The sequence below is a fragment of the Conger conger genome, chromosome 7 (assembly GCF_963514075.1).
Source record: "Conger conger chromosome 7, fConCon1.1, whole genome shotgun sequence".
Lineage (NCBI taxonomy): Eukaryota > Metazoa > Chordata > Actinopteri > Anguilliformes > Congridae > Conger > Conger conger.
The window spans coordinates 7,888,090-7,899,825 of record NC_083766.1 but is presented as its reverse complement, the minus strand read 5'-3'; the positions used below and the strand labels follow the sequence as shown (position 1 = coordinate 7,899,825).

Here is an 11,736-nt window from a genome sequence, read left to right as displayed (position 1 = left end):
TGGCACGTCTGTAACTAACATTCCTAGCCTCTCCTGATGGGTGGAGCTAGGGGCAAGAAAAGGACCAAAAAAAAGGAGAAAAATAAGGGATTGGAAAGCGCCCCAGACTTGGGGTTACATTTCGGTTTCTCACCCACAAGAGGTCATGGACATAATGAACAGCTGAGCTTTGTGGGTGCTGTAGAGGGGGCATACAGAAGCATGGAATGTTCCGGGCACTGTAGCAGAAACACACTTGTGATAATTATCAGCTAATGGAAGGTTTTAGCCTCCTTTATTGCAAGCTCAATCATATGCTGGGGTTTAACTGCAGATAAATAACTTGTAATCTTTTCAAATTAGACAGATCCTCAAATCAAGTGCTTGCCATCAATAACAATGAGAAATTGAATTTCATGTGCAGACATTTAAGTATGTCAAGTGTTTGGAATTGTAATCGGTCAAACCCATTCACTTTCCTGGGATTTATGTTAACACTGGGGAACTCAATAGTTCATGGTTTCTAAATGTCTATATTTTCAAAAGTGGTTTTGTGCAAAATATCTTTTACAAACGGTTTGTTTATTCCTATCTCTGTAATAAAAGGAAAACAACAAAAAAAAAAAAACTGTCAAACATTTAATATAAAGCCTATTATGGTATTGATTTTCAGTATTCCCAGTCTTCTTTAGCTGGCATTTCCTTCTCTCTCGTCACCAATACTTGGGAGTGAGGCTTCATGACCCCGTAACAGCGGGAGCCACTACACACAGCCACCTGCTGTCAAACCAATCGAATCGAAGTTGCCACTCACAGCGGCACCGATTGGCTGAAATCGGTCTGTAATGACATGACAGCTCCGCCCATTAGGCGGTACATGAAACCTCCGTCCTGTAGTAGCCGTCAAACTAGTGTTCGCATTATTCAGACGTGATGGCAGAAAACCTAGCCTGTGTTTGTGCGCTGCAGTGCGTTATGTTGTATGGTAACATAGATCTGTACGCCCCTGAATCAACCTGGTGACACTGCATCGAGGTCTTCACAGTCACAGGTTTATTGTAATTATGGCAGTTACATAAACGCAGCCGTAGACATCTAAAAATACTGACAATGTTCCGAATGGATTTCATATTCTCTTTGCAAATCAAAGTACATCCATAGAAGCAAAGTCAAAGAAAACTAACCAGCTAAAAAAGAAAAAAGAAAAAAACCTTTTGAACACGCATTAAGGAATTCATAATGGGTAAATCACACCATGGTACTTCCAACAAGTTGATAGATAACTTATGTCAAATTGTTGAGTTACTACAGTATGATGTTCTTATTCATAGTCCATTTTATAGTATTTATTTTGGCTTGTTTTTTTATTACCCTTGTCCAACCATAATGTACTTTATGTGGAAAGTTACTCAATAAACATTGTTCACAAAAAGCATGCCTACATGCAGGGTTTATACTTACTGGAAATATTCAAGGTTTCAGTTCCTTAAAGCTTCAACAAAAACTGTTTTGCGAAATCAAAATTCTAAATGGCAAACTGAGATGAAAGACCTAACTCAATGTCATTATTGAAATATGAAAGCAACCCAAAATGTCATTAAAATTTTTAATGTAGTATGTCTACATAGAGAATTGGTACTCAAAATGGAAAGTCTGTTGGCTAATATCCAGATGGTCAGTTTAAATTAATCTTAAGAGCAAACAAAGATTGACAGATAAATTTAGTCGATATGATTTAGTCATCCTTTTTGTTTTTAACATGCACAATATAACTGGACATTTTGGTTGCAAGCTTAATGGGTGAACAATGGTTGAAGTTACTTTGGCTTTCACATGAACAGCGAGCATTACATGGACTAAACAAAAACATCTGCAAGCTGGAAACTAGCTGCACTGTGAAATGAGAATGAAGAAATAGAAATCTCTAGATTTATCTGGATCACCTGGAGAGACACCATGATATCATGGGGCACAAGAACTAGACCAAGCCTCCCCCAAAAACAACCTCCGACCAAAGAGGAGGAAGAGGAGCCTACCAATCTATTGCTCCAAGGAAAAGAAGATGTACCCAGTGTTTCAGAACAACTGACAGAGTCGTACCTGGCTGACTCACCACAGGGTGACACACAAACGTTCGGCATGGTTAAAAATTCCTGCTCCACACTGTGAAATCATATCACTCTTTTAAATAAAGCTCTTTATTTGAACCGTGTGCCATTTCATTTATTATAATGATGAAAAAATGTAAATGTCCTATTCCACTCAATATCCACTCAGGCTTATTTCAGGCTGAGTGAAGACCAGAAATATTGACGAAGCCATCGAAGCGAATATTACACACTGTTGCCAGTTATACTGCTAGGGGTTTTTACAGGGAAAATGAACCTGGAATACAAAGACCAAGATGCTACAGCAGTACCAGTACCTACATTCTTGAAGATCTGACACTCAGTTCCTCAAATCTCAAAGTCACAGCTTCTGAATCACTCAGAGCAGCAATAACCCTTACAAGTTCATCTAGGAAGCATCAAATTTTCAGTCATGTGTTTTTGGTCCCAAGCAATGTCACTGCATGTGTTCAAGGAGAGCACACGGTTCATCTGTGGTCTCCTGAATCAAAACCCATAGCGGGACTTCTTTCAGACTGGCGTGGGCTTCACCGGGATGTCTCACTGGAAGTTAACCAAATCCAGAACCGTTTGACAACGCACGTGTCCCGAGTCCAGTTGTCCTTCCTGCTCCAAAGGGCCCTCACAGGCATTGCTGAGCAACAAAATATGTACAAGCGCCCCCTGGAGGGCGGAGGTCAGCGAGTCACGGCTGATGCGCTCACGGCCGGTCCTGTGTGCGTCGTCTCTTGGCCCCTTTCCCCCGGCTATCCTTCCTCCTCTTCTGCCCGCTCGCCTGGCCCTCCTCCTCTCTGAACTGGTGTCTGTCCAGACACAGGAGGGGGGAAGCGTTCGATCCGTTTATTTTACCTCACGCAACAGGATTCAAATGATTACAGCACAGAATTATGAAGGGGGTTTTTGAATGGTTTTAATAATCTCGTTGCAGATTTGCAGAGGTGGAAAAGGGGTCAGAAAGAAAGGGTCCCGCCAGGCTTTTCTTCCACCCGGGAACTAATTCTTCCACTTGCGGATTTCACCAATTACTGAAGAATTGTGCTAACGTGCAAATCCAGGTGAACGGAACAAAAACACCGGGGATGACTTTTACTTCCCGAACCTGGATTTTCCACCTCTGCCGATTAGTCAATTATTGAGTGGAAATCCCCTTTCATTTGTGAAAAGCCCATTAAAAGGAGAAGAATGGAAGCGTAAGGAGCGGCACTCACCGGGACTGCCACCTCCTGCCGCTGTTCCACACCCGGCCGAACGAGGGCAGCCAGCTGGCGTCCGTCTGGGAGCTGTGGTCGAAATTGGCCCCGACGCGGTTCGCCGGAAGCTTCCGCAACTTCTCCAGCTCCTCTGCGGAGAGAGGGCCACAGAGTGCGCGGTTCAAACGGGGTTAAACCAAAACCCTCGCGCAACCAGAGCTGCACGACCGCGATAATCTCGAGACGGCGGTATTATGTGGAGCTAATGTTGGGCGGTGGGGGGGGGTGGGGGGTGGTGCGTTTCCACAATACGGCGGTGAAAAATCGGGGCCATCAAGGTGCAAGCCGCTAAAACAATCAATTCCAAGAGACCGGCTCTGAATGGGGTCAGCCATCTGCAACGACTTCAAGCACCGCCAAGCTTTATTCAATCTAAGATGGCAACCCCTCATTTCTAGCACTCAACTCGCTCCAAGCAGCAGGTCACACCCTCGCATGTTGCCATTCTCCCGGCGAGCGCAGAGCAAATCCCTCCCCAAGGTCAGCGGGGACTTATCCAGAGCAGCGCGGTGTGCCGAGGAGTGTGGGCGCCAGCACTTTCACCGCCGTCAGCGTGGGGTATCGGAGGAAAGGCCGGCAATTACAGGGCTTTGGGGATGATACGAGGAACGGGGACAGACCACTCATTCTCCAGACAGGAGATAAAAGCCATTACTCCGTTTTAGTGATGGGATACAAAGTGATTACTCCGTTCTAGGAAGGGGAACTAAGAGATTACAGTATCCGAAAGGGGGGGGGGAGGGAGGGAGGACTGGAGTTATTGCAGTTTTAGTTGGAGGTTAAGAAAGGAGAGCGGTTACTCTGTTTAAGGAAGTCCTGTAGAGACGGGCCGACCTCTCGCCCCACCGCTTGCGAGCCACCTTCCTGGGGGTCGTCCAGTAGCCAGGGCGGGACAGCACCTGCAACAACAGGATTAGTACTCAAGAAATAAAATAAAATGAGCAAATGGGCTCATTCTAATGACTTATTTTATCCTTCCTTGTCTCCTCGTTCCTCGACTGACCTGGAAATCGAGGCCTGTCAGGATTAAGGATTTAAGGATATTCCAACCCATTAAATGCTCCTTGAGGAAGGCTTGGAGCAAGGAACTTGGAGGTTCCCAAGGGTATACATGAACATATCCTTTGCGGAAGTATTTTTCCATGAGTAACTAATGATGGACCTGTGGATCCACCTCTCCCCATCTGCCACGTCTGTAATTGACGTGACTTCAAACTACTGAAAGACTCTTCAATTCCTCCATCCTCGTGTCCTTTCCTTGCCTACTCCGACGGGTGGAGCTTGGAACAAGGAAAGGACACGAGGAAAGGAGGTAAAAATAAACGACTGGAAAGAGCCCAATGCTTTATATGATGTAAAAAAAAGTATATTACCAGTGTGAACATTTCCACCATCCACAAAGTCCTACCGGGCAGAAGAGAGAGAACAGTTTCTTACAACAGTTAAGCATAATAATACCAATAATATAGCTTTAATATTAACGTCAACTAATACAGGATGGGTGCAGCCCAGCAAGAAAGAAAAACACTTCTTTACTTTGTAAATGATCACATGTAATGGCACAAATCAAATCTTAGCATTGTTTAAACAGAGGCCCACATTAGGGATAACCCTTATACCTGGAAACCAATGAAGGTTAGGCCATTCCTGGGTCCAGGTCCCTGGCTTTCTTCCGCTGGGTCGACCCAGCTGGGACCAGGCTTAGCCGCTCGTCCCTGAGAAATAAGGGGAGCACTGCCGCCCCCCCCCAGACATGATCTCATGTTAGGAAAGTGACTGATGCCAACAACTGATGCACATTCATCCGATCGGGTCAAAGGAGCCGATTACCCGCAACCTCATCTCGAGCCGGGTCTAACCAACACGTGATCAATCAGTTAACCTGCCCACTTCCAGCAGTGGCAACAATATCCATCCACACACAATCCCACAGAGGTCAAATGCCCCCCCCTATTCGCAGTACACACCTTAGACATTTCAACAGTAAACTACATGACTGACAGCCTGCTGGACGTCCCAAGGTAAGTTGATCCAAGAGCCAAAGAGTTTGCCACTAATTCTTTTTCCCAAACATAATCCTAGCTAACAAGATATTTTGTTCCACCTGCAATTTCAGCTTTCCAAGGCAACTCCGTAATCTATTTACAAGTGTTGGCAGTAATCAGCAGGTCTTGGCAGTAACATGTATGTAGTTCTGTATTTGCTCCTCTTCAGGGAAATACCATTAGGATTTGGACTTATACCGGAGGGGAAACCTATATTTTAGAATGATGAACATTGATAACGTTTCTAAATGGGATAAAATGCCATTTCTGTGTTGCATCAGCAAGACGGCCAATGTTCATCATTTTTCGAAGCACCATGCATTTACCAGTATTTCATATGGATTTAAAACTGTATGCAGCATTTGTACTTGATTGTGCATAGGCCCATCATGGGGGGGGGGGGGGGGCCAGACGAGAGCCTGACGGGGAAGTCTTACCTGGCTTCCGTGTCGTCTGATGCACACTGGCTTGGCCCATCAGACGGATTCTGTTCTGGCTCAGGCTGGGTTTGATTCAGGAAAAGTCAACAGTGGATGCAGGTGCTTTACCCCAATCCCCATTCATACATTCATACATGCATTTCCAACATTGCAGAGGTAAAAATCGAAGCCACGAGTGTGTCATTTTTATGTTTGGTTATTTTTTTAAAAGATTAAAAACCACAGCACACGTGTCACTGGAGCCGCGGGAGATTTCCATTTGGCTGATCTCTAACAGTTTTTGCTGTCAGAAAAGGCAGCTGGGGACAAAGCAACAGTTGAAAAAGCAACTGGAAACTTGTCATGAAATAAAATGGGCAGAGTATCAGCTGTCAAAATCTCATACTCATTTCTTTGACATTGAAAAACAGCACGTGGCCTGTTATCTCTACTAATACTGACATCTTGTTAGCTTACAGGAGGAAAAGCTACACTGAACTTGCACACATCTGTCATTTCTCATGGACCATGGTTAAGCCTTCTGACTCTTGAGCAGCCAACTGCTCAGTGCAGATATGCAACACATTAAGCTGTTATAGCTAGAGATGGTAAAACTTGGAAAAAACTTTTTCCCCACATTTGCATGGAGCCATGCAGCAGTTACTAAGCTGTAGCTGCTACATGCAAAATTTTGTAGTTGGCACCTCTGATATTTACAATTTCTATATGCTATTCAAGATTTTATATTACACACATATACACTCAGTGAGCACTTTTAGGTACTTATTGGAGTTAATTTTTAGACGTATTGGTCTTCTGCTGCTGTAGCCTATCTACTCAGAGGTTTGATGTGTTGTGTGTTCAGAGATGTTCTTCTGCATACCAGAAGAAGAATAGTGAGTCTAGGAAATATGTATGTCTGTATTTATATGTATTTACCTAACACCTAATATAGTGAACACTTTATTAGGTATTAGGTAAATACATATAAATACAGACATACATACGCACTCTCCCTCTCTCACACAAACACACACAGACACACAAAATAAACTTAATGGCCTTATTTCTCACTTGACTCAAAAACTATCATAGCAATGAGACTGTCCATGAGAAACAGGTCAGTGGATCACCATGGTGTGGATACAGTTCAGGGTCATCTTGGCAAAACAAACCTCAAACAGGGACTGCAGGACTTCCTGTCTGTGTTGCTCTTGAGCTCGGATGTAGGCAGCTTGCTGGAAAAAGTAAAAATAATTTTGACAAATAAAAAAAATTAAAAAAACAGCATAAACTAAACTTGGACACAAGAAATGATCACACATACCCCAAAATTCTACAGAGCCAAGTACGATTTCAGTTGATAACGGTGTTGAACGGTTTCCAAACTGCCATGTTTACATTACATTACATGTCATTTGGCTGATGCTTTTATCCAAAGCGACTTACAGTTGATTAGACTAAGCAGGAGACAATCCTCCCCAGGAGCAATGCAGGGTTAAGGGCCTTGCTCAAGGGCCCGACGGCTGTGTGGATCTTATTGTGGCTACACCGGGATTAGAACTACCGACCTTGCGGGTCCCAGTCATGAACCCAAAGCACTACGTTACAGGCCGCCCTGTGCACTGTGAAACGAGAGGCATTTCAAACACACCTCCTTTATGAGCACATCTTCCTTCTCTTCAAAGGAATCCACTGCTTTTGCCACCTCGGTTTTAAACCTGTGAAAATAAAGCAAGACATATAAACCTGACATGCTGGTTAGGAAACGCCTCGTAATTCCTTATTGATTTTATCAAAGTGGCCTATTGGGTAATAGCTGACAAAATCCAGGAGGTAGTTTGTTTTTTTTTCCCTTCCTTTTTGCATTCTACTGCCCAACAGTTTTATTCTCCAGTTGATTGATTCTATGGTTTTTTAATTCATCAGGTTTCATTTTGTAATTTCAGTAGAAGCACCAGTGGGATTGTATTGCACTAAATAGCTTTGCGATTACACATTACTTTATCAGTCCATTTCACAGCCTTACTGATTGATCAGCCAGAAACAAAAGAATGAACTCATGGTGCTGATGCATCATTTAGGCAACAGTTCTCTTGACACCAACAGTCATCAATTATGCAGTCCTTAAAGCAATTCACCTGGAACAGCAGTACCCCATAGATCTTAACAATGGTAAGTTACAATGCAAAAGGCTTTTTCCAAGAGGCCAAAACATAACATAAACCACCTGCCGTCAGAAGAAACAGTTTGTGCTGGCTGAAGGCTCAAGTGATTTGAGTTGATGTTATTACTGTCATAAGCTTGGTGAGTATCTCAGGTGCAGAAATGAAGCCATTTGCAGTGGTAGCAGGACTGACAGTAGCAGTGATGGTGGTGAGTAGTACTGGTAGTGACAGAAGTAGTGGTTGTGGTAACAGCAGATGTAGTAACAGGGAGATTAGCCATGTATTTTGTCTGTAGATTGGGGAGCAGGCATTAGGAGGTCTATGATTGTGAAATATGGTATTTCTAACTTTAGAAACTAGGAGTTAGAGAAGATGAACAAGAAAATGTTCTGCTGAAGCCGGGTTTGAACCTTTGTCAAGCAAATTAACAGTCCATTGAATAACCTGACCAGTGGAGATGTCACTGGTGATGGCTAATGATGTCTGGGTGGGCTCCATTTAGGAATGACAGCTTGTTGCATACAGGCAGGGGTGGTGAATAAACAATTAGGAGCACAAACCTATTCATCTTTGGGGTACAAGCGGGAGGCCAAATGCACTATTACGGCAATCCACTATCAATATCATTAACTAATGTGGACAGCATAACGCAATTCTCTATTTCACCAGGCTCCTCTATTTCAGGGGTGTCAAACTCCAGTCCTGGAGGGACGCAATGTCTGCTGGTTTTCGGTTTGTTTCGAGCACGAGAGATACATTTCAAAATATTTAATTGGCTAAACACACCTTGTTCTCAAGGCCTTAATTGGCTGCTGATTGAAAGGAAACCACAAATACCTGCAGACACTGCGGCCCTCCAGGACTGGAGTTTGACCCCCCTGCTCAATTTTATCAGTCTCCGCGCTGGATTTCGGAGTGGAAACCATGCCCACCTGGTGCGGCCGGTTGGCCTGCCGGTGGGATAGTGGAACTGAACCTCCGTAAAAACACTACCAGTGACGAATAGACAGCACATTGCCCTCATTAAGTGTGACAATGGTAGAGCAGAGCATATATAAAATGAGTAAATGAGCAATAGCTACCTTTCAATTTCCTCTAGGGTGAATAAAAACTTCTCTTTCAGTCTTGGGTCTGCCTTGTTCTCCCACCAAAAAGTATTTGTGTTCTTCTTGTGTTGAGGGCTGGAATTGGGTAAATGACAGCTTGTCAAGAGAAGTACCTGGAGCGCCCTTAGTCAATTTATTATTTTCAGCACCCATACCAAATCACCTTGTCTTTTAACGCTCAGTAAATAAATCAATAAGGAAAACAGGAAATGTACCATAATTGCTGGAATACAGAGAATGAGTGAGTCAGCTCAGAGCTAAACGGAGATAAACACGAGAATACTCACGTGGCCATATGCTCGAGCAGACCTCCAAACAGCACTGTAATATTACCGTTGGACACATGTTTCTGCACCTCCAGGCTGCAGCAATAGCACCAGAATTTACACTCGTGTTCACTGCAGTCAAACTTCTCCACCTGTGGGCTCTTCATCTTCCGACGCGCTTCTTTTACCTGAGGGAGGACCGTGGAACATCAACTGCATCGGATATACATCACATTTACACTTGGGTAATGTTACCCACCTACCTGGTGTAGATCTGGTGGATGGTATGTATAGACCGTTTGATGAAACGGACAAATATTTACAATTTACACAGCCGGAAATGGCATGAATACAGCTGTAAAAGTGAAAGTAAACTGGTAACAGTGACCATGCTAGAATAGTTCAGCTTAATCCACATCGCTAACATTACATACAGTGGGCTCAATAATTATTGCCACCTACAATGGAACCATTCATTAATTAATTAATTAATTCATTCATTCATTATCCTAACCCGCTTATCGCAGGGGGGCTGGAGCCTATCCCAGCATACATTGGGCGAAAGGCAGGAATACACCCTGGACAGGTCGCCAGTCCATCGCAGGGCACACACACCATTCACTCACACACTCATACCTACGGGCAATTTAGACTCTCCAATCAGCCTAACCTGCATATCTTTGGACTGTGAGAGGAAACCAGAGTACCCGGAGGAAACCCATGCAGACACGGGGAGAACATGCAAACTAAATAATAATACAAATATAAAAAATATATTTCACCAAAATCAGGGTTCCTTAATTATTGGTACCCCTAATTTAGTACTTGGTGCGTCCACCTCCGGCAAGGATAACAGCATGGAGTCTTTTTCTATAATGCTAGGCAAGGTTGGACGACTTTTGGACCATTCCTCTAGGGCACAGGTGTCAAACTCCAGTACTGGAGGGCCGTAGTGTCTGCTGGTTTTTGGGGTGTTCAGGATTCATTCAAGTCACTGATTGGTTAATGTATCCACACGCCTTGTTCTCAAGGCCTTAATTGGCCTTAATTGGCAGCTGATAGAAAGGAAACCGCAAAAACCCGCAGACACTGCGGCCCCCTGGGGATTCAGTTTGACACCCCTGCTCTAGGGTTTGCACTTAACTTCCCATATTGGATTGGGCGCAGCGCCTGACATGACCACTGCAGAACATAGATTCTGCTGTCACAGAAACATTTATGCGTGAATTTTGAGGTACGCCTTGCAGGAAAGTCCACCTACAGCCAAGTCTCAGCCTTTTGGTAGAGGCAACCAGATTGTCGGCCAAAATTTCCTGATACGTGGTGAAATCTATTATAGCATTGACTTTATAACCAGTGCCCCTGGACCTCTGGAATTAAAACAGGCCCAAAACATCACTGACCCACCACCAAATGTCACCGTAGATATGACGCGCATCTCCTTTTAATAAAATTCAAATCAGCCCAAGTTAGTTTTTATTCATGTCTGTTTCAATGCCAATGTTGTATCTGACCATAATATTTAATTTTGGTCTCATTTGGTGAGTTAAACATTTTGGTCAGATACAACATCGGTAGTTGGCGTCGGAACAGATGTCACCGTTTCTGCTAACTAGCAGTCAAGCGTTTCGTTAGTCATAGCAACGCATAAACACTAATTAATTTAATCTAACGTTAACTATGTATTACTTGGGTAAATTGAAGCAAGAATAGAATTAACGTTAGCTACTCACCTTTTCCAGAAATTTAACGAGGACAACTTTAAGTTTGCTCTGGTGGCTTTTCCCAAAGATGTGTTTTTTCCCAGAGAAAAACGTCTGTCTGCACACAGCGCAGTAAAAAGCACTCATGGTTGTTTGTATCGAGTCTCGCTTACTTCAAAATACTGTACTCCCAAACCATGACTGCTAACCAGCGGTCTTAGAAAATTACCCCGCCACCTGACAGCTAGCTAGTTAGCATTGGGAATATTAGCCTACGTGACACAATTCGGTCGTTTCACTCGCAATTTATCAGAATCGCTCGTATTTATTCGCCGCGGTAATTATTCCAACTAAACAGTGAGCGTCTAAGCGAGCTACAGCTTTAGCGTTTACTTCCGAGATGTTGAGTGTGATTTGTGCTACAAAAGCTGATCATCTCCCCCTGTCGACCGGGAGGAATCCACTCAAGTATTTAAATCGGTTTCTGGATTTCTGTTTAGCCACATTTCAATGGAGTTTGACACCTGTGCTGTACACGTTCACTTTTTAATTTTTTTAAAGAGGGATTATAGTTTTGATGGCCAGGTGTCCACACTTTCACCAGTTAGGAGCCTGTTAATTAATCTCAGATCAGCAAAAAAAATATATATATATTTACCTCTTTATGCAAT

The 11,736-nt window shown here is 43.5% G+C and overlaps 1 protein-coding gene across 1 annotated transcript; it reads right to left on the bottom strand.

The window, feature by feature from the left end:
• Window positions 1–1,017: 1,017 nt before the first annotated feature.
• On the bottom strand, window positions 1,018–11,438 carry cenatac (centrosomal AT-AC splicing factor). The gene is made up of 11 exons (XM_061250472.1): window positions 11,096–11,438; window positions 9,384–9,550; window positions 9,073–9,171; window positions 7,477–7,543; window positions 6,998–7,060; window positions 5,841–5,905; window positions 4,978–5,092; window positions 4,732–4,762; window positions 4,159–4,257; window positions 3,317–3,449; window positions 1,018–2,911 (listed from the first exon to the last, which is right to left on the bottom strand). The coding sequence occupies exons 1-11, from the start codon at window positions 11,210–11,212 to the stop codon at window positions 2,809–2,811; spliced, it is 1,059 nt and encodes a 352-aa protein (XP_061106456.1). The 5' UTR covers window positions 11,213–11,438; the 3' UTR covers window positions 1,018–2,808.
• Between the last annotated feature and the right edge of the window lie 298 nt (window positions 11,439–11,736).

Bases quoted from the DNA above. Each gene is read 5' to 3' on its own strand.
- cenatac (XM_061250472.1), bottom strand. From the start codon at position 11,212: ATGAGTGCTTTTTACTGCGCTGTGTGCAGACAGACGTTTTTCTCTGGG. The intron at 7,061-7,476 runs GTGTGTTTGAAA...TACTTTTTCCAG, and splicing joins AAGATGTGCTCATAAAGGAG to CAAGCTGCCTACATCCGAGC. The intron at 3,450-4,158 runs GTAACCGCTCTC...CTCTCTCCGCAG, and splicing joins ACAGGACTTCCTTAAACAGA to AGGAGCTGGAGAAGTTGCGG.